At 41.8% G+C, this 18,457-nt stretch overlaps 1 protein-coding gene across 2 annotated transcripts in view; it reads right to left on the bottom strand.

The window, feature by feature from the left end:
- Positions 1 to 18,457, bottom strand: part of SLC38A1 (solute carrier family 38 member 1) — a 42,846-nt gene that overhangs the window by 10,888 nt on the left and 13,501 nt on the right. For both annotated transcript variants that reach the window (XR_011678637.1, XM_071423550.1), the window contains exons 3-12: positions 14,921 to 14,996; positions 14,252 to 14,367; positions 9,244 to 9,317; positions 7,484 to 7,576; positions 7,084 to 7,165; positions 5,812 to 5,894; positions 4,835 to 4,893; positions 3,999 to 4,118; positions 1,711 to 1,790; positions 449 to 549 (exon numbers count right to left, since the gene is read on the bottom strand). Coding sequence is in view for 1 of the 2 variants with exons in the window: in XM_071423550.1 (XP_071279651.1) it covers positions 449 to 549; positions 1,711 to 1,790; positions 3,999 to 4,118; positions 4,835 to 4,893; positions 5,812 to 5,894; positions 7,084 to 7,165; positions 7,484 to 7,576; positions 9,244 to 9,317; positions 14,252 to 14,367; positions 14,921 to 14,996 (884 nt within the window). In the remaining variant the exon portion in view is untranslated. The remainder of the gene's footprint in view (positions 1 to 448; positions 550 to 1,710; positions 1,791 to 3,998; positions 4,119 to 4,834; positions 4,894 to 5,811; positions 5,895 to 7,083; positions 7,166 to 7,483; positions 7,577 to 9,243; positions 9,318 to 14,251; positions 14,368 to 14,920; positions 14,997 to 18,457) is intronic.

The raw sequence follows: 18,457 nt of genomic DNA, 5'->3' as shown, positions 1-18,457 counted from the left end.
TGTTGCCTCTATGACGAAAGTGTTACTAAGAAAGTGAAAAAGCTGTGATGGCCAATTTGTTACTTATTTCCTAGGACCTGCTCTCAAATCTGTCTCAACTTTTGCAAATATGCATGCTTCAGCCATTACCAATGCACACATCATTCAGGTGAGGACCTTGGAATAAAACAAAATCTTAGTGGGGCCCGGCTAATCCTCAATTCTGTAAAACAAATCTCTCCCTCATATTTTAAAAATGCCTTTTGCAAATAATACTTTCACTTGTGCATTTCATCCACAGAGAAAGAGGAGAAAAGGATTTATACCTACAATATGAGAACTACAAGGAAAATTATTTGGAAAAGTATTTTAATATAAGTGGATGGGACTTTCTTTTCCAGCTGGGATACACTATTGATTTTACATGTATCCCCTTTCTACTCCAATAAGTAAAGAACCCCATACTTACCGTAGAAAGTCAAATAGCCAAATATGGCAGTCATAAAGTACATCAGAAACATGGCAAAAAATGAGATATTTGAAACCAACTGCATTTTTTTCTGTGAACGGCTGGAGAAAGAACAAGAAAAGAACACATAAGAATGGTTGGGCTGGATTTTTCCATAGCTGTTTCAAAATGTATTAGGTGTTTGCATAAGCATAGTAATTCTGGGGAGACTCATGAATGCATTTTCATTTAAAACAGAAACTCACTGACAGCTGCACAAGGAAGAAAAGGACTGGGGAAAAGGACCCTTCTTGGGGCTTAAGTGAAAAAATAGTGGGTGTGACCTGTGGATCTGCTCCATGTCTGTACCTGCTTAAACAGTGAAGCCATGTGGAGACAGGATGACCCTGAAACACTTTGGTAATTAAATTAAAAGGTCAAAATGAAGGAAGCATAAAATTATTAAGAGAGGAAAAAAGCCCCAAAATGTTTTGAATGACTGCAGAGAAATATTTGTGTCCCCATGGGCAGAAAATACTGGATTTATGCTGACCTGTAAAATAGGTTAAGTGTAAACATTTAATCTTTAGATATTTATTCTGAAGCATGAACACTCCAGTACCTAAACTCAGACTTTTAAACCCACACAAGGTTGCCCTAACAGGTACCTGGAACCTGCTCAAGTGACTTGAAATTTAAAGCACCCAGCAAGTGTCTGAGTGCAGTCATGGGTCTGACAGACCCTGACCTCTCCCCTGGGGCTCCCCCATGGCCCAGGACCCCACTGCAGCTGCCCAGGGCTGTCAGCAGTGTCACAGCAGAGCTGGTCTCCAGCTCCCCACAGCCCATCCTAGCTGGAGGTGTCAGTGAGACAGCAGTACCAACAAAGGTCTTTTAGTATCAGTAAGGCTGGAAGCACTTTTATTTTCCTGGTACTGCAACAGACCTTCAGTTGCACTAATGCTGTGGAACAAACACTGTTAGCGGAACACACGCCTCTCCTGTGCCAAATATCACCTGGCAGAACTTGGCTCTCCCCAGGCTGCTGTGTATTTCCAGGGAAAACTCCCAAGTATTGCATTATTCTCCACCTCCCTCGCCCCTGCTCCAGGGGCACAGTATGCCTGGGAGGCCAGATTTCCTAGCTGACAGCCACACTTGATGAGTGTTACTAAAGCACACCTCTGAGTGGTACAAATGACTCAGAGCATCTCTGTGCTAACATTTTCCATGTAAAACAGGTCAAAACAATAAACTGTTTAAAAAAAATAAAAAAGGCTTACTCTTTAAGTTCGCTGTAAATCGGGAGGACTGATGGGTGGCACACAAATGCAAAAGCAATGGTGGGCAAAGCGTACACGGTCTGTTCAGAGAGAATTTCAGAAAATAAGTTAAGAAGAAGTATTTTCCCCAGTGGTCTGAAGAAATGTTCCATGTTCAACTACCTCAGCTCCAAGCTCGCTGGACTCTTCAAACAAACACTGAGAGCCTTTCTGAGAAGGCAGAAGACCTGTCACTTAGCATGTGTTTAACGAAATGGGGAAACCAGCGCGCTTTCAACAGGAGGACAAAGTCTTGCATTGGTGGCATCAGAGCAGCACTGACTGTGCTCACAGAGCACAGAGCTGGCTTTGCCACGCTGCTGCTGGCTTTGCCCCCTGGGATGGGTCTGCCTGCCCAGCTAGTGCCACCATCACTAGCACAGTGTCACAGTGTCACGCGTGAAAGGGACGTATGGTGGGTCACGGCTACGCTACCCTGCCTTGGCATGGAGAGGGGTGCACACCCATGGGGCTAAGGCTGAAGTCCTGAAGAGGAAGCCCGTATCCAGACTGTAAGAAAAGAGAACAGGAATGCAGAACTTACAAAGAAATGGATATTTCAAGGTACCAGACTGAATCCCTTATTTCACAGGCCAACAAAAGGACCAGGAGAGCTGTGGAGGGAGCATGCTTTTTCTTGGGGAAAGAGAAAGACCATTATGTCACCAGAAAGGGCAGAAGGCCTCCAAATGGGACCTCAGCCCCTTCTCCACTAACAACTTGGGTGGGTTTCAGTCCTCAGCCAAACTTCAAAAATGGTATCAGTGCTCAGACACTTCCGTTCTCCTGAGGGAGGAGGTATGAGCAGAGGTCACATACCTGAAATTATAGGTAATTATAGGTCCTCCTCTAAGGACGACATGAGTCTATTCTACACGCAGCTCTGTCCTGCCCTCTGAGATCTGCTTGTGCTGGTCACAGGCATCCCCTTCCCACACAAGACATCCTACAGTGCACCCCAGGCCTGACAGATTCAGTAAATGTGCTGGTTGCTCTCCGGAGGTCCTTCCTTGCCCAGGCCTTTGCCACCTCTCCCTCACTCACAGAACAGTACTGTTGTGGTGTCTCCATCTGTAGGGATATTCAGAAGTTGCCTGGACACAGTGCTAGGTGGCCTTACCTCAGCACAGAGGTTTGACCAGGTGATTTCCAGGTCTCTGCCAACCTCAGTTGTCCTTCTGTTCTGTGAAACTCTCCTGTCTCTCCTCTCACACAATGAAGCTGCTAAAATGACTGGCAAATTGTTGGCCCAGAGGGCAAGCCTCTGGAGTTCAGCTCCTAATTCAGATGGACTGATCCTTCCGAGGTGCCTCCATTGGCACTGAGGCAAATGCTGACACACACTGAAGAAGAAGACTGCCCTTCAAAATTTACTGAAATATACCTACACCTAAGCTGCCATGGCACAACAAGTTAACTAATTCTTGGTTCATCATGATGGATCTGGGGTGATGGTTACCCACAGCCAAAGAAAAGTGTTTCACTTGGCTTCTTCAACTGAAGCTGGTGGGTTAAATTTTAAAAATATACATTTTGCACACCTCTGCTATAAATGCACATTCCCTATGAAAGCGACTAAGGCCCTGAGGACCACGCCCTGATGGATAAGGTGCTGTTTCACTAGGAACACTGCATCCCAGCACAGCTGACAGGAGCCATCCTCCTGCTCCTACAGGTAGAGACAGCTGCCCTCTCACATTCTCTTAGACCAACTTTTTCTGCAGCTGTGTGGTGATGGAGGGGAGCATCCAGCTGAAAGGCAACCAAATTTTTGCTGGATTACCTTTCAACCATATCCTTTTCACAATCCAGTTCACTGCATGGCTACAGAAACATGTACCCTGTTACAAAGAAGTGGTTTGTGTGCCGGACAGAGGTTTTGGGCTTTGGATGGAGATGTGACCTACTTAGCCTCTACTAAGCAACATCCTAAAGGCACAGTTGCAGCATGGATAGTAAGCAGCAGTGGAAAGGAAAAATCTCCTGAAGAGAGCAGTTATTGTCCAGTGGCAGCTTGGGCTCGTAGCTTTAACACATCTACTGCCAGGGCAGGACAAGACTGCAAGGAGACACATTCACCATGGCATCTCTGTAACACTGGGCAAGGACACCCGTTGTGCATCAACCACTGGATCACAGGTGGAACCATGGAGAATCAGGCCCTTTGTGGTGCTGATCAGAATAAGAATATGGGGTGTAGGTGCATATATTATGTGAATTAGAAGTAAGTATTATAAAAAGAAACATACCTTGGAATTAAAGATAACATACTTTGGCTTACACGTATGTTCTGAGCTATTTGATAGGATAGATGATGTTGCATTTAGCCCTTGTCCATCACAGGGAATTTGAAACTTCTTGTAAATAACCTAGAATAAGAGGAGAAGATAGCTAATTGCTAAAATAATAATGAAAAGCAAATTAGAATTGAAATATCAGTGGAATTGTGGGCATCCTGACCTGCATCAGCAATAGTGTGGCCAGCAGGACTAGGGAAGTGATCAATACCCTGTACTCAGCACTGGTGAGGCTTTCCCTCGAGTGCTGTTTCCAGTTCTGGGCCTCTCAGTACAAGAAGGACATTGAGGTGCCACAGCATATCCAGAGAAGGGCAGCACAGCTGGTAAAGGGCTGATAGTGAGTCATAAGAGGAGCTGCTGAGGAAGCTGGGGATGTTTAGCCTGGAGAAAAAGAGGCTGAGCAGGGACCTTATTACTCTCTACAATTGCTTGATAGGAGGCTGTAGCCAGGTGGAGCTCAACCTCTTCTTCCAGGTAACAAGTGACAGGACGAGAGGAAATGACCTTAAGTTGCACCAAGGGGCATTCAAACTGGTTATTAAGAATTTTTTTTTTTAAATGGAAACAGTTGTGAAGCATTGGAAAGACTGGCCAGGGAACTGGTGGAGTCACTATCCCTAAAAGTGTTCAAAAACACACAAGTGGATGTTTCACTCGAGGACATAGTTTAATGGTGAACAAGGTGCTCGGTTGACAGTTGGACTTTTCCAGTCTCTTCATCGCCGACACCTTAACAATTCTGATTCCAAGTGATTCATCCAACAAAGAAAGCAAGCTGAACTTACCACTACCAGGAAAAATACCATGCAGCTTAATGAAAATCCACTGGTATAGCCAAGGTATCCTGAAAGAAATTAAGAGGAAGTCTCATACAGAATAATTTTATTAGTCTTATCTTGGTTTTTAGTGCTTTTTGCTTCTGCATGGAAAATTCAAATTTTCCATGCATCCATCCAAATTTTCCAAACATTTAATATGTGTTGTGAACTTCTGGGCAGGACAAGAGCATGTCCTGTTGGTGTGGGAGTCTCCCAAAGTCTTTCAAGTCTCCTAGCTTTTGGGCAAGCCTAAGCTTTGCTCTGACCTGTTGTGACTTCCTCAGGGTCACCTTTACCACAGTTTAACTAACTTTACTTTTAAAAGAGGCTATGATAATTGAAAAAAACCTGAAAGTGTGCAATTGCAATCTGAATATGACTCAGGTTCCCTGAGTCATGTCAGCTGAGTCTCAAAAAAGAAGATCCCAAATGGACTTTGGTGCCAAATGTTACCAGCATGGTTTTTAAAAAGTACTGTGTACCTACTGCCATTGCAATTGGATTCAAACACATCTCAAAATGCAATTCTCTGTACATATCTTACTTCAAAGTCCAATACTTCCAATTAACCTCACCAGTAAAAATTTTCATGCAGATAGAAAAGTAACATTTTTTGTAATCTCACCAGTTGTGAACTTGTTTTTATGGGCCACACATAAAATTGAATTACCTTATGAAATGAAGACCCTCTTAACTATAATTTGTAAAATCAATTTCCACAATTGTGTGGATAAAGCTGGTTAATACTGAGCCCAATCACTGTGATAATTTAGGCCTACTTGTTTCAAAATGCACAGAACACAGATTATTTCTGGATCAGGGAGGCTGCTTAGATAACAATGAGAGCATATTTTTCTTATTATAGTTGAATTGTCAGTTTGGCCATCAGTGGCACAATATCTGGGTTCCTCTTTTTGATTCTCATGATGGCATTTTCATCTTACCTAAGTTCTTCAGGAGACATAAAGGGAGGATTATAAAAAGCGTCACCGCAACAACAAGAATCCGCCCATCCACGTACCATTCCCTGTATAAAACAATAAAAAAACCATACCATGAGCACATCCTAAACATTTTCTGGTTTTCCTCACTCAGTCATCCTCTTTGATTGCTATACTTACAGAACTATCTTTGGTCTCCTTACCCTACAAGTTCCCAAAAAAGGAGAGAAAGGATCACATCTTGGCTTTGTAGACACGTTAGGTATCCATGGCACTGCTCTGACTCAGGTAGGGCAGATTTCCAGAGTCACCAAAGTATTACCCTACCATGGAGATCAGTGTGTGGGTCTGAGAGGCAGAACCACCACCTCTGTAACCTGACACAAGCCACCCTGCCAGGACAATGAAAGATCACACAGTGGGCCAGAGAGCCCAGTGGGGCTGAGGGGCCACCACAAGTCATTTGCCAAACCACTCAGGCACGTGACTGGAGCAGCAACACAGGCTCCAGCAGGCTGGCATGCACTAGCTAGCCCAAGTCTGCATCTCCTCTACCAAAGTGCTTTGCATCCTACTGTAAAGAAAGAAAGAGGAGAAGGGGCAGTGTTAGTGATCTTCTGTATGGCCTATTTCCATTGCTTGGTCCAGTACAGTAGGAAAGCCTAAGAATGGAATCTCTGTCTCTACAACCTTCTCTTACACTGCAGCACACCATATAATCCAGTGCAAGGGGTATTAACTGGTATAAAAAAATGCTACCCCTCTACTAAAGTAGCTGGCAAATGCCAAAGAATGATAAGGGGCAGAAATCTCATAATAAAAATCTTATAATCTTATAATATTTATATAAATATTCTGCAGTGCTCATATGCTACTAGCAAAGAATTTCACTCTGTGGACCTTGTTTCAGGGGCAAAATCATGTAAGGGACTGAGAACTCATGGAAACACATAACATCTTTAACTTGCATTGTTCCCAATATTTCAAGTGTTGCCTAACACTGTAAAATATTGGATTCTATGATAAGAGTTTTGTATACAACAAAATTCTTCATGAAAAGCTGGTGTGCAAAAAGGGCAACTAAAGTTTCATTCCCTATCCATCGTCTCCTTCCCAATTTTGTCTTTTATTAACTCCCTGAGATATTCCTGTGAAAATCTACTTAGACAAACTTAAAGGGTATCCAATGCTTCAAAGCTTTTGTAAACATATGCTTAAACTTTACTATACAATGTTAAATTCTACAGTCTGAGTATCAGAACTAATTCAACTTACGAAAAAGTTTCTTCTTTTCCCATTAGAAACTTTATGGCAGAAGGCAGCTCATTTTTGACTATGAAGAGATAGCTCAACATTGCTGGAGGAAGAATTAAGATAATTTTAGAAAATGGGTAAAATAGTTTGTGGAACAAGTACCGAGAAGCATCCTTAACCTTCTCCCTCCCACGTCAGTGTCTGATGATAGAAAACCCCAAACTATGACTGACTGTAAATTACTGATCACTCAGTAATGCAGTATTTTTAAAGGGCTGCATGCAAAATGATAGCCACAACTATATTGAGGAGCATGAAGGTCTCTGGATGTCATGGAGAGAAGGAACCTGACTTGTTTGCAGCTGTAAAATTATTGAGATTTTCCTAGCCTTTGTTTTCCAATATTCTTTATTTCCTTTACCTCCAATATTCTGAAGAGATGTAGATCCAAAGACAATCATTTTCCCTGGAGTACCAAAGATCTGCTCACCAAGCTTTTCATACACCATGCAGCCTGCATGAGAAGAAGAGGAGAAAGGTAACAAACACACTACAGAAAGCTGTGGAGTCAAAGCATTTACGATTCCTTTTCAGCCAAGCACCCATCTATGCAGCCAAACCTACCATTCGCAAGTAAATAGGGAGCTCTTGTAATTTCTAGGGCTGAAAATTATGTAGGTATATTTTCCTGACTTCTAAAAATGTTATTGTTGGCTACCAGTGACTTCTGAAATGGAAGCTCTTAAAGAGAGTATTACACACTTTTAATGAGTCTGTCTATACCCCAAGTGACATGTTAAGTTCTGGTATCCTCATCCCAGCATAATAAGTTTTGCACTTGCAATGAGAGTAATGTAGAAAGGCTCCTCTCCAGAAGAAACCCAGCACAGCAGGCTCCACAAGTCAGCCCAGGCAGCCTGGACACACACTACTGCCATTCTGCAGTTCTGCTTGCCTTGACTGAATGATCAAATGAGGACAGCCACTGGTTTAGAGGATCATTTATGGCTTCTAATGACAAAGCCTCAACTTGTGAATTCTCAGTGTTGTATGTTTTTGGTAAAGCAGCCAAAGGTGTAAAAGATAACTAAAATTTCTTTTCAAATATCTGTCAAGCTTGTGAAACTCCTCTATTAATTGGTTTGTGTTTATGTTAATTTTTTTTTTTTACTTGTCTGTGATGTAGGCTGATAAAAAGAGTAGTGGGCATTGTGAAGATGGTGAGATACATAGGAACAGAAAGAGAAATACTGCAGATGTTATACTGGGCAGATGATTTTTGGGATAGATTTTTAAAATGCATCCCATTATCTGGTTTTCTCTATATTACCTTACAGCTGACATTTCTGCTTTAAAGTTTGTGTAAAAAGTAAGTCTGAGCTTAAATGTACCAGCAACACAGAAAACAGGATTTAAATTTTGGGTGTAATGGGACACAAATGTAACCACATTGAGGAAGCTGTACCTAGTTGAAATAGGCAGTTGCTGCCATTATACGTATTATAACAGTAATCATGTATGTCCAAATTGCATATTTAAATATTACAGTATTCTTATGCACAGATTATTTTTTAAATATGACATTGTTAACAAGGAAACATTGTTAACATTTAGACATTGTTAACAAGGAAAGAGGCTCTTGGACTTCAGAACACAGTGTCATTTGACATAATACTGTAGGCAACTTCCAATTTCTGTGTTGAGATAGTGTATCTGTGTTACAGTTACACTTCTCTCTGTGAAGGAACTGTTCCCTTTTATTTTATTCTAAGAAAACTCCACCACAAAGATTATCAGGAGTTTCACATTAACCACTAAGGACAAACTGTATTTCCAGGTAAGTTTTACCATAGGCAAAGATACATTATATTTCATTTGCAATGCAAAGAAACTATATGAGTTGTTCCTTCTAGCTCACTGAAGATAACATTGCTGGGCAGCAGAATTCATTCTTTGTCACAAGTATTTCTCTTTACAGTGATGTTGTTCTCCATTGCCATTCCATAAATTCTTCAAATTCTTGTTAATTCTAGGCTTCTGACTCAAAGTGTATCAGGCCTTCCTATTGTGTCAGCAAAGTGATAGAAAATCCCCATCTTACACAAAGCACCTGGCTTCATTTAAACACTTGTCATTTCTTGATTTTTACATTCTACTGAATGGTGTAGCATCTTAAATTACCTGTTTCCTTTGAACACACCAACAGGAGATGTATTGAATAAATAGACAGCAGCGTGACCGAAATCAAAAGTAGCCTAAAAAGGAATGGAAAAGAAGGTTTACCATATGAGATGAGGTCTGACATTGCAATATTTCATGTACGTTCCTATCGACTCTGAGATAATTTTTTATTCTCCTGACAATGCAATAAGCCCTAAAATACATGTGATTCTCATCCTGCTTGCAGTTCCACCACAGAGGTAGAATACTCTGCATGGAGAGGGATACAACCAAATAAGACTTAGCAGAGCTGCAGAGTTACATCTCCTCATATAGAAAAAAGCAAAAATAAAGATGTTTTATCAGAGAGGAATGAAGATTTATCAGAGCACAGACAAGCCAGGTATGTCACTCAAAATCCATTCTAAGGCGCTTTTTTATTTTCTGGAAGCAGAGTGAAAATTTAAAGCAAAGTCCTTCATTTAAGGACTTCCATACCAAATGGAAGCATCTTTTCCCAGGACATGTTTCATATGCTACCAAAGGGGTGCCCAAATGGCTTTTTATGTCCCTCACAGTGCCCGAGGAGGAGGAAGATGCGGGGAGTTAAGGCTAGACTGGCTTCCCTTGGGAATAAAGGCTACAACCTAAGGCTTGTACATTGTCCAGGTAGAGATTCATGTTGCCTCACTGATGTCAGTCCTGGTCTGACATGATCCATGATTTAACTTCACACAGAAGAATTGCAGGAAGTAATGACCAAACTGTTTGTGTAGGGAACTTGCTGGCACAAATGATAATTAGTCAGTGCCGGGGGCCAAGTGCATAAAAGCACATTTTCTCATTGCTCAATGTCTTTAATCCAAGCACCATGTGTGCCTTCCCCTCCAACACTCTGACACACAAAGACCTGATGATGTTTTCATGATGTGTGTGAAGAGCATTCAGACAATCCGTTGGCAATCCCTCCCTTTATTATGACAACTACCCTCTGGACACCAAGAAAAACACGACTAAAATTCAAGAGAAAACAAACTGCTGCCATAGATAGGCAGCAGCACATCTTTTTTATAGGAATACATAGAAAGAACAGAATGAGAAGCCTCCTCCCCCACTTTTTTATTAGTTTAGACTGGAAATACTTTCGTGCCAAATAATGACCAACTAGTTTCTTTGGGCCAGAGGAACAGGGAGAAACATAAAGAGGTGATAGGAGGAACTGTCCTTTCGCCAGCAAAGAATGATGGTTGACAATAACAACACACTCTTTGTACAGCCCTAAGGGTGTTTCTCCTTGAGAAGGTGGAGAAGGAAAGGAAGATTGTACTAGCTGAGGTCACTCTGGTCCATTTTTTATGGATTTGCTAAGCCCTGCTGCTGCCCGTGTTCCCTGCCGAGCCGTTCCGCCCCTGTCTGCCTACAGGCACAGCGCTCAGCCCCAGTGCTCAGCTGCAGGGGCTGACTCACTCCCAGCCCCAAATGGCTACAGCTCTGCATGCCAGCATCCAGTCTGTCTTAATATTAAAAGCTTCTGTTTTTCAGGCACTGAGCTCATGGAGCCTTTGCAGTGGTAAAAATAACACTCCCAAGCAGCCAGGTATTTATCTGATCTGTTGTCCTTAGCTCCCCATAGGGTTCCTACAGACACTTGGCATTTTCATTAGCACTGTATGAAAAACTTGTTTGTCCTAGGACTGTGGTATGGACAGCAATATTCGTGCCAGAACCACCCCTTGGAAAGGAATGAAAATGTCCATGCCACTCGCTCTGCACAAATTCAAAACAGAAGCAGAAGAGCTTGCACTGCAGTCTCAAAAGCACTCCTCTACTTTTTATTTTGTCTGCTTTCAAAGAAGTGCTGGTAGCTACGGAAGCCAACAGCAGATACGAAAGTTACCTTCCTCAAAAGAATAAACAGTTTAGGCTAGGGAACTGATACAGTGTTGGGAAGAACAAAGTGCTTCTGTGATGCCTTCTGCTGTCTTCTCCCAGATGCCACATTTACCAGGTAAACTGAAACCTGTGCTGTCCCTCCCCTCTGTGGAGTCCCAGGCTTTGGGGCTAGAACACCTGTGAGGATTATGCAGTCATAAGAATTATTTCACTGAGCAGTTCTGAACCCTCAAAAGGTGCAGAGGATGGAAGAGCAGAGGGTTTGCTCTCATACAGCCTCCCTGCAGGTCTGCCAGCTTTCCCTAAAACACTGCAGGACTTACACTGCAGCTTCCTGGCCCCTTCCAGACACACCCAGCAGAAGTGGCTGCAGTGTGAGACTTCAGCTGTAGTCTCATATTATTCCCAATCTAACAAGCCCCTCTGCCTCAGCAAGGTGTTTCAGATCACATGCAGTGCTGGGTTAAATGCAGGTTGAAAATACCTGGTGCTCGGCCAGCCCATATTTCTCTGCAATGTGATCCATCACTTTGGTCCTGGCTCTCCAGGATGAAACCACAAACAACCAACAACTGCTCCTGCCATCCCCAGGTAGTCCAGCTCATCTCTAGTTTTCCAAACTTCTTCTGTTATCTTTCTACAGCAAAGTTTTCTCTCCTTTTTCATCCTGGAAATGATGCTGTCTTTTGGTCTAGGCAATAGTTATCAATAACACTGGGATGAAGTTCCTCTGAGTTCCCACCCTCAGTAATTTTGGCCAGTAATTTTGGCTAGAAAGTATAATGCTTTGTGATGGCACTGTTAAGCAAATAAGATGTGTCATTGCCATGTTTATTTTGCACATCTTTTGCTTAGGATATCAGACCTGAATTGATCCAGATGTTCATAGCAGTACACACTTCACACTGCAGGAGCCCAAAAGTTGTGAGAGTGGAAATCAGGCTGGGTCTGCTTTGTTAGTGCTGAAAATGCTCCCTTCATTTTTCTGCATCTGCAGAATTTTCAGCGATGGTGCATGCCAATACTAGATAAAGCAACCTAGAACCTTTCCAGAACTGTGCTACTCAAAAGCAGTGAATTTAAGGTCTTTCTCATGTGCAAAAAGCAGTGAAAGTATTGTTAGGACTCTAATCACCTGCAAAGCAGAAATGATCTACCTGTGACAATGACAGCAGAACTATATGCTTATGGGAAAAATGAACTGAATTAGCATGTAAGAAAAAATCTATCACTAATGGACTAGGTTTAATGCTGAGATTATGGCATGAGAGCAGAACATTTAAAGCAGTTCAACTTTCAAGCCTAACTATAGACACCAGGTTAGGATCCTGCATCTCCAGGCTTCAAAGAGGGAAGCTCTACTAGCCTGCTCAGGAAGATGCTGCTAACTTACTTCCTTTGATCTCAGCTGGCTGCTCTATCTCAAGGCCAACAGATCTAAAGGCATCATAAAGCTAACAAAAACTATTATCCACTTTTAAATACACACAGTTAATTCTATAGAGATCAATGCTCTCATTTACTGAATGAGACCTCCACATTCATGTTTGGCAGATTTTTGTACAATGTGTTGGTACAGATCTACACACTCACTACTCAAGTCACCAGTAAACCTTGCTAGAAGTTTCTCTGGTGTTCAGGTCACCTGTCTGATCTATGTCACTTAAAAGAAACTGCATTTTTACATCCTTTAGAACAAACACATGTCACCTAACTCTCATAAAAACTGCTGAAAGAATGAGAAGAGGATGGGATTGTAAAAAAACTAAAGCAGTAAGGACAAATTGAGGCTGCTCCTTTGCTGAGAGCCTGTTAATCAGCCTGTATCAGGTAACAAGCCTGAAAAGATGCAACTTCTTTTTCTCTCCTTACAGCAATGCCTTTTCAGGACTACCTAAAAACAGAGGCCTAAGGCATCAACAGCAGTTATTGCAACCACCAGTTTGTACTCTCAGAGATGGAGCATGGGTGGAATATTACACACAGGTTAGAGCACTAGGTAAAAAAGCAGCAAAAATAAAACAAACTCTTCACGTTGCTAACAAAAGATGTAAATTACAGTCCAGCCTAGCTTAGTGACAGCACAATAATGAGACCTTCTACACTCTTAAAGTAAATGGATTAACTCCTTTGATTACCCCTAGATTTTACCCAGTCACAGCAAACTCTAAGCTAGCAGCATGGATCTAGCTATCCTGGCACAAAACTCCAGAGCAGATGGCTATATGTACCCCTTTGGCCATCTACTCTGCTTTATACAGGGCTCAAATTATGTATTTCCCAAAATCCCAAGAAATGGCAAAAGTTCTATATTTTTAGATTTGACATTCAAGAAATGACATCTCTTTAGAGCAATCTGTAAACTCAATAACTTTGTTGAATTGTTCTCAAATAATGTAAATTATTGTATTTCCTTCCTCAATGAACATTTATCATTGAAATCTGCACACAATTCCCAACTGATTTCTTAACAATCACTTTTCAAAATGAAATGTCTCATACTGAGATCCAGAATAACACTGTCTTAGTCATTCAATGGCGCTGTTTCATTTTTAACTATGAAATTCTCCTTTATAAAAAGCCTTTTTTCTTTTTTTTCTGGAGTTAAGTAGTCTACCTAAGTTCTTTTCTATACTAAAATCTTGGCTATATTTATGTTGGCTTTCAAGGACTCTCATTAAAGAAACTGTGGGAGTGAGATGAAAATATTATATGTAACATATAAAGGAAATAAATATTCTTGGTTTAAAAAAAGTGTTTATTGCACCATGCTTTGAAGAAAGCTCTGGAAATCCTGTGACAGAAGTAAGAACTAAGTACTAACTCATCACTGCAACTATTACTATAGAATATTTTTGATGTCTATGTAGCTTGCAGAGCACAGGAAAAATCCCTGTCTAGGTCTGTAGTAAATAACATGGAACTAATTTTTTCTAGCACTACAAGTAGTGTTTTTTTCCGCAAAAGCATGTGACTGAAAAAAAGATGTCTGAAACTTGTAACTAATATTTTCAGGCTTGAATGCTGTAGTTGATTACACATGGACTATAAATCCCTCCACTTGCTGGCAGTGCATGCATTCTTTAAACACAGTGAAATTCCATGGAGATCAGCTACTCACCACATGAATACTTACAGAAAAAGGAGAATTCCTGTGTTGGCCAAGGCAAAAGCAAGACCCAAAATCCCACTGCCCATAATTGCATTGCTAAGGTTGAAGACAGACATTCCCAGTGAAGTAGTTCCTGGGATCTGGAGAAATAAAGACAGATGTGTCAGCAACAGCTTGGAACAGAGCAGGGAAATGCACCCCTGCTTCAAACCCCATGTTTTGTGATGTATCAGAGGTAAGTTACTACTGCTATGAAAAGGATTTAATAAAAATTTTTTGAAAGAGGAGAAAGTGTCGCTGAACTCTGTCACAGCTGAGCTGCTTGCTGCCCAATAGGTTTTGTAAACTGACCTAAATGGTACAGGCAACACACAGCTCATATTGCACTTTCAGTTTTAAACCCCATCTTCTACTACACCTGAGAAACATCCTGGATGTGTAATTCATATATGGCAAAGCCATAAGGAACCACAACTTCCTGCCCAACAGAAGCCAGGGGGATTCCCTGGCCTCAACCCAACTAATATGCTCGGGGGTTTTATTTATGTGCTGATCCCAGGCAGTTCCTACTGGAAATTGAATTCAGTTACAGTTGTGTGTGCCCAGCACTTTTGAAGACAATGTCTAAAGGCCTTTCATATACACAACATGCAGATCCTTTTGACAGGGAACAGAGCAGTGAGAGAGACTTACATATTCATCACATTTCTTCTTCTCAAGGTGGCTGTTTGTGAGACTTCTTCTGCTTTCTCGATCCGAAATAAATTTGCTGAAAGAAGTCAGAGGATTTATTTCCACAAAGTGCTTAGAAAATATGAACACAAGGTCCTGTGAAGCAAGTACAACAAGAAACCAAACAGACTTCTTCTTCCCCTCCCTATCAACCTCAAGACTCCTGGGCACCAGCTCAATTACTTCCTGCCTTGCCAGGCTGGAAGGTCCCAGGCACACGGCTCAGCAAGCAGTGGTGATGACCCTCCACAGAAGAGGAAGGAATAACAAGCATCCTGGGCACTGAGGATAAAATCAAGCAGAGGAAAGAATAACAAGCATCCTGGGCACTGAGGATAAAATCAAGCAGTCACAAGTCCTAAGTGGGGAACTTGTGACTGCAGCTGCCCCTGGCCAGAGACAAACCCCTGTCCTCTGCATCCTCCAAGGATTATGGGAGAGGCTCATATTCTTTTACATGATTTTTGAGTCGAGATTATGTTTGTGTACTGATACAAGAAACCATAGATTAAGATCAGACCCTATCTGCTGAGCATCCAGTTGACTAGAAACTGTAAGCCAAATTATACTCTAAATTCTGTATTATGCTACTTATAGATTGCACTGCATTGATTCTGCTTGTTGAAATCCTGTGCCATTCTAATAATAAATTCTGTGCTACACTAATCATAACATCCTGCTAAAAAATAAACCTTTAATCTATGTAACTATGAATTACTGCCATCATTATTCTGCCAGGGATCCCTAAAAGATGTCACTGTCTCCTCACTGTCAGGTGGCACTGCAAAACCCTATATTGCTACTGAAACCTTAAGCTGCCTGTCTTGGTTTAGGGCCAATTTGGGAGAAAACCTCCAAAAGGGTGCCTCTAGAAAGCAAATTCAAGTGGGCCCTCCCCCAACTGGTTCAGGAAAAGATTTCCTTGGAGGAAAGTGGAAAAATCTGTTTATTTAACAGGCAAAGCATTCACCAGCACAGAAAATGAACAATATTAAACAATAAAACCTCTTGCCAATCTGAAGAGATGACAAACTCAGAAAGTCCTTTTTGTGGGCTGTAGCTCAGCTCCCCCAGTCTGTTAGCAATCCCTCTTTGGCTGGAAATGTCACAGGCCAGGCCCGGTCCCGTGGGCCACAGGTGTGAGCTGCTGGCGCTCCTCTGGGTGTTCAGTCCAGAGCAGGTTTAAACAGGTCCAAGAAAAAGAAAAACCACAGTCCAGGGAACTTCTCTGCCTCAGTGAGTTAAAAACTAGCTAAAAGCAAAGGAGAGCTCTGTCTTGCCATCTGTCCATCTGCAGACAACACAGTCCAGGAGAAGGATGCAGGGGAGCAAGTGCAGTTTCTGACAACAAACTGCACACTTCTTCTCTCCCCCGCTTCTCTCTCAGAACCAGTCTTAAAGATGCAAAAGTTATTTCTGGGCTAAACAGACAAATGGGGATACAAGCATCATAAAGACACCCCAGGACACTGCCACATAGGGAGTTAAGAGGAGGAAGATGTGACACACATGCCACTGCTGGCTGGACAGTCCTGAAGCAGGCAACCTGCTCGGTTGGTACACTGCTCTGGGCTACTGGATTTTCATGTAAGTGTCTTTCAAAACTCAATGCTGACTTCATCATACTGCAAAATTAAACACTTCGGTGCAGGGAAACATAGAATAAACAGCTTTTCTTTCTCTTTACCCTTTGCTTGTTCTGTGTCCTTGATAAATCCACATTTAGGAACTTACTGTCCCCCTGTGGCAGTGTTGGCATCCTTGAGATTTACGACACTTCTGATTTGGATGTGCTGTTACTTTCTCACAGACCTTCTCTTCAGCAAACATGTTAGTTTGTATAAAGCATTCTTTCAGCTTTTCATCTTTTGAAGGTTTATGCACAATTAAGTCCCTGGCATCTTTGCTAATCCACAGACGGTTCTTAGTCTGCACTGGCTAATGCCTCAGCCGTGGTACACGTCACATACCTAACCAGGGGCTGTCACCAAGTGTCAGAGCCCATTTTAGCTGTAGCTACATTAAGCTGGCTCTTCTTAAATTGAAGCAGGCAAACAACACAACACAAACAGCAGCACTGCTGGTCCTTTCCCACAGTGGGAAACATCTACTGGCCAGGAATGTATAGTTCAAACTGTGACTGAAAATTTTACATCATCTCAATACATCCAGCAGTATTCAGGCTGGTAATAAATCCGTGAACTTATAAAGACAGACCTTGAGCAAACTTCCCTACTGCCCCAGTTGTGGCCTAATTACTGCTGATATGTATGCTAGCACAGCTTCTAAGGCTATGCCAAAATCATGCAGCTAAAATGCTGCTGAGTTGGCTTCCACAGCTGACACACTGGGCCTCGTGTCTTTAACATTTTGTGTTTATGCCTTAAATCCAGGCATAGATGGCAAAATGTAAGTAGTATTTTAGCTGGGTTTTTTTGCAGTTTTGCCTCCTGCCCATTGGTCTGCTTTGACTTCCTTTAAATCAAAAAAGAACTATAGGCTTCTCCTGTATTTTTTAAATACTAACTTCAGCAACTAATTTGCTGCAAAATATAGATATGATGTCAGATTTACTAACACAGTTGGAATAGATGGCTGAACCTCCCCCACCATTTTATGAAGTGAGAAGCAACCACTTCTAAGATAGACTGATCTGAAATTAGCTTTCCAAAGCTCACCTTGTAGGTATTTCATCCTTGTGGAATAGAATCTCAACCTGATTCAGAGCATGTGCTTTTTCTCTTTTATGTCTGTTTAAAGCCCATCTCTTGAACACAGGCAGCAGAGTGTGAACGGCTTGAAAAAGACATTCCAGCTCTCTCTCGAAACACCCTGCAGGCAATTTGTACAGGCAGGAGCACAGAGAAAAGTTTTGTCTCTTTTGGATTTGTAACTGCTGCTGGGAACATCTGCAGACTTTGCCTTCTTCTGTTCTTTATGGAGATCATGTGTCATTTTAGATTTTGTCAAGAGTTATGATAGAAGTCACTAGTCTGCTCCCCCCAGTTCTGCTCATCCCTCTGCAGCCAGTTCCCCCTTAATAATTACAAAAATAACGAATTTGTGCACACTATTATTATTGTCTTCTGGTATTAAACTTTCATGAAAATTATTGTTAAAAAACGAATACAGGATAAAGACAACACTTGAGTGACATTGCTTGAATATAAAAGTGACCACGGGACTTTCCATTAGAATACTTCTGACAGAATAAACAGCTTCTGCAAAGCTGGTATCTTCCACAGCCAACAAACATGTTATTTCCTTCTGGATGCAACTTTGAGAGAACTAGTCTGATTTGATAAATTGATCCAAAGTACTTTCTTCTGAGTTAGTTCTAGAGTAAAAATGGAGTTGGCTTGTTGCCCAGTAGGCTCCTCATCCACCCCACATCAAACTGCACTTTTTGCCATTTTTCTGTGTGATGTGTACAGGAGGGCAGAGTCAGACATGGGAATGAGGGTACTGGGACCCCAAACAATGAGGGACATAGCACTG

The sequence above is a fragment of the Agelaius tricolor genome, unplaced genomic scaffold, assembly GCF_023055355.1.
Source record: "Agelaius tricolor isolate 1412-34295 unplaced genomic scaffold, bAgeTri1.0.p SCAF_3, whole genome shotgun sequence".
Taxonomy (NCBI): domain Eukaryota; kingdom Metazoa; phylum Chordata; class Aves; order Passeriformes; family Icteridae; genus Agelaius; species Agelaius tricolor.
The sequence above is the reverse complement of the archived record's forward strand: the minus strand, read 5'-3'. Positions and strand labels throughout refer to the sequence as shown.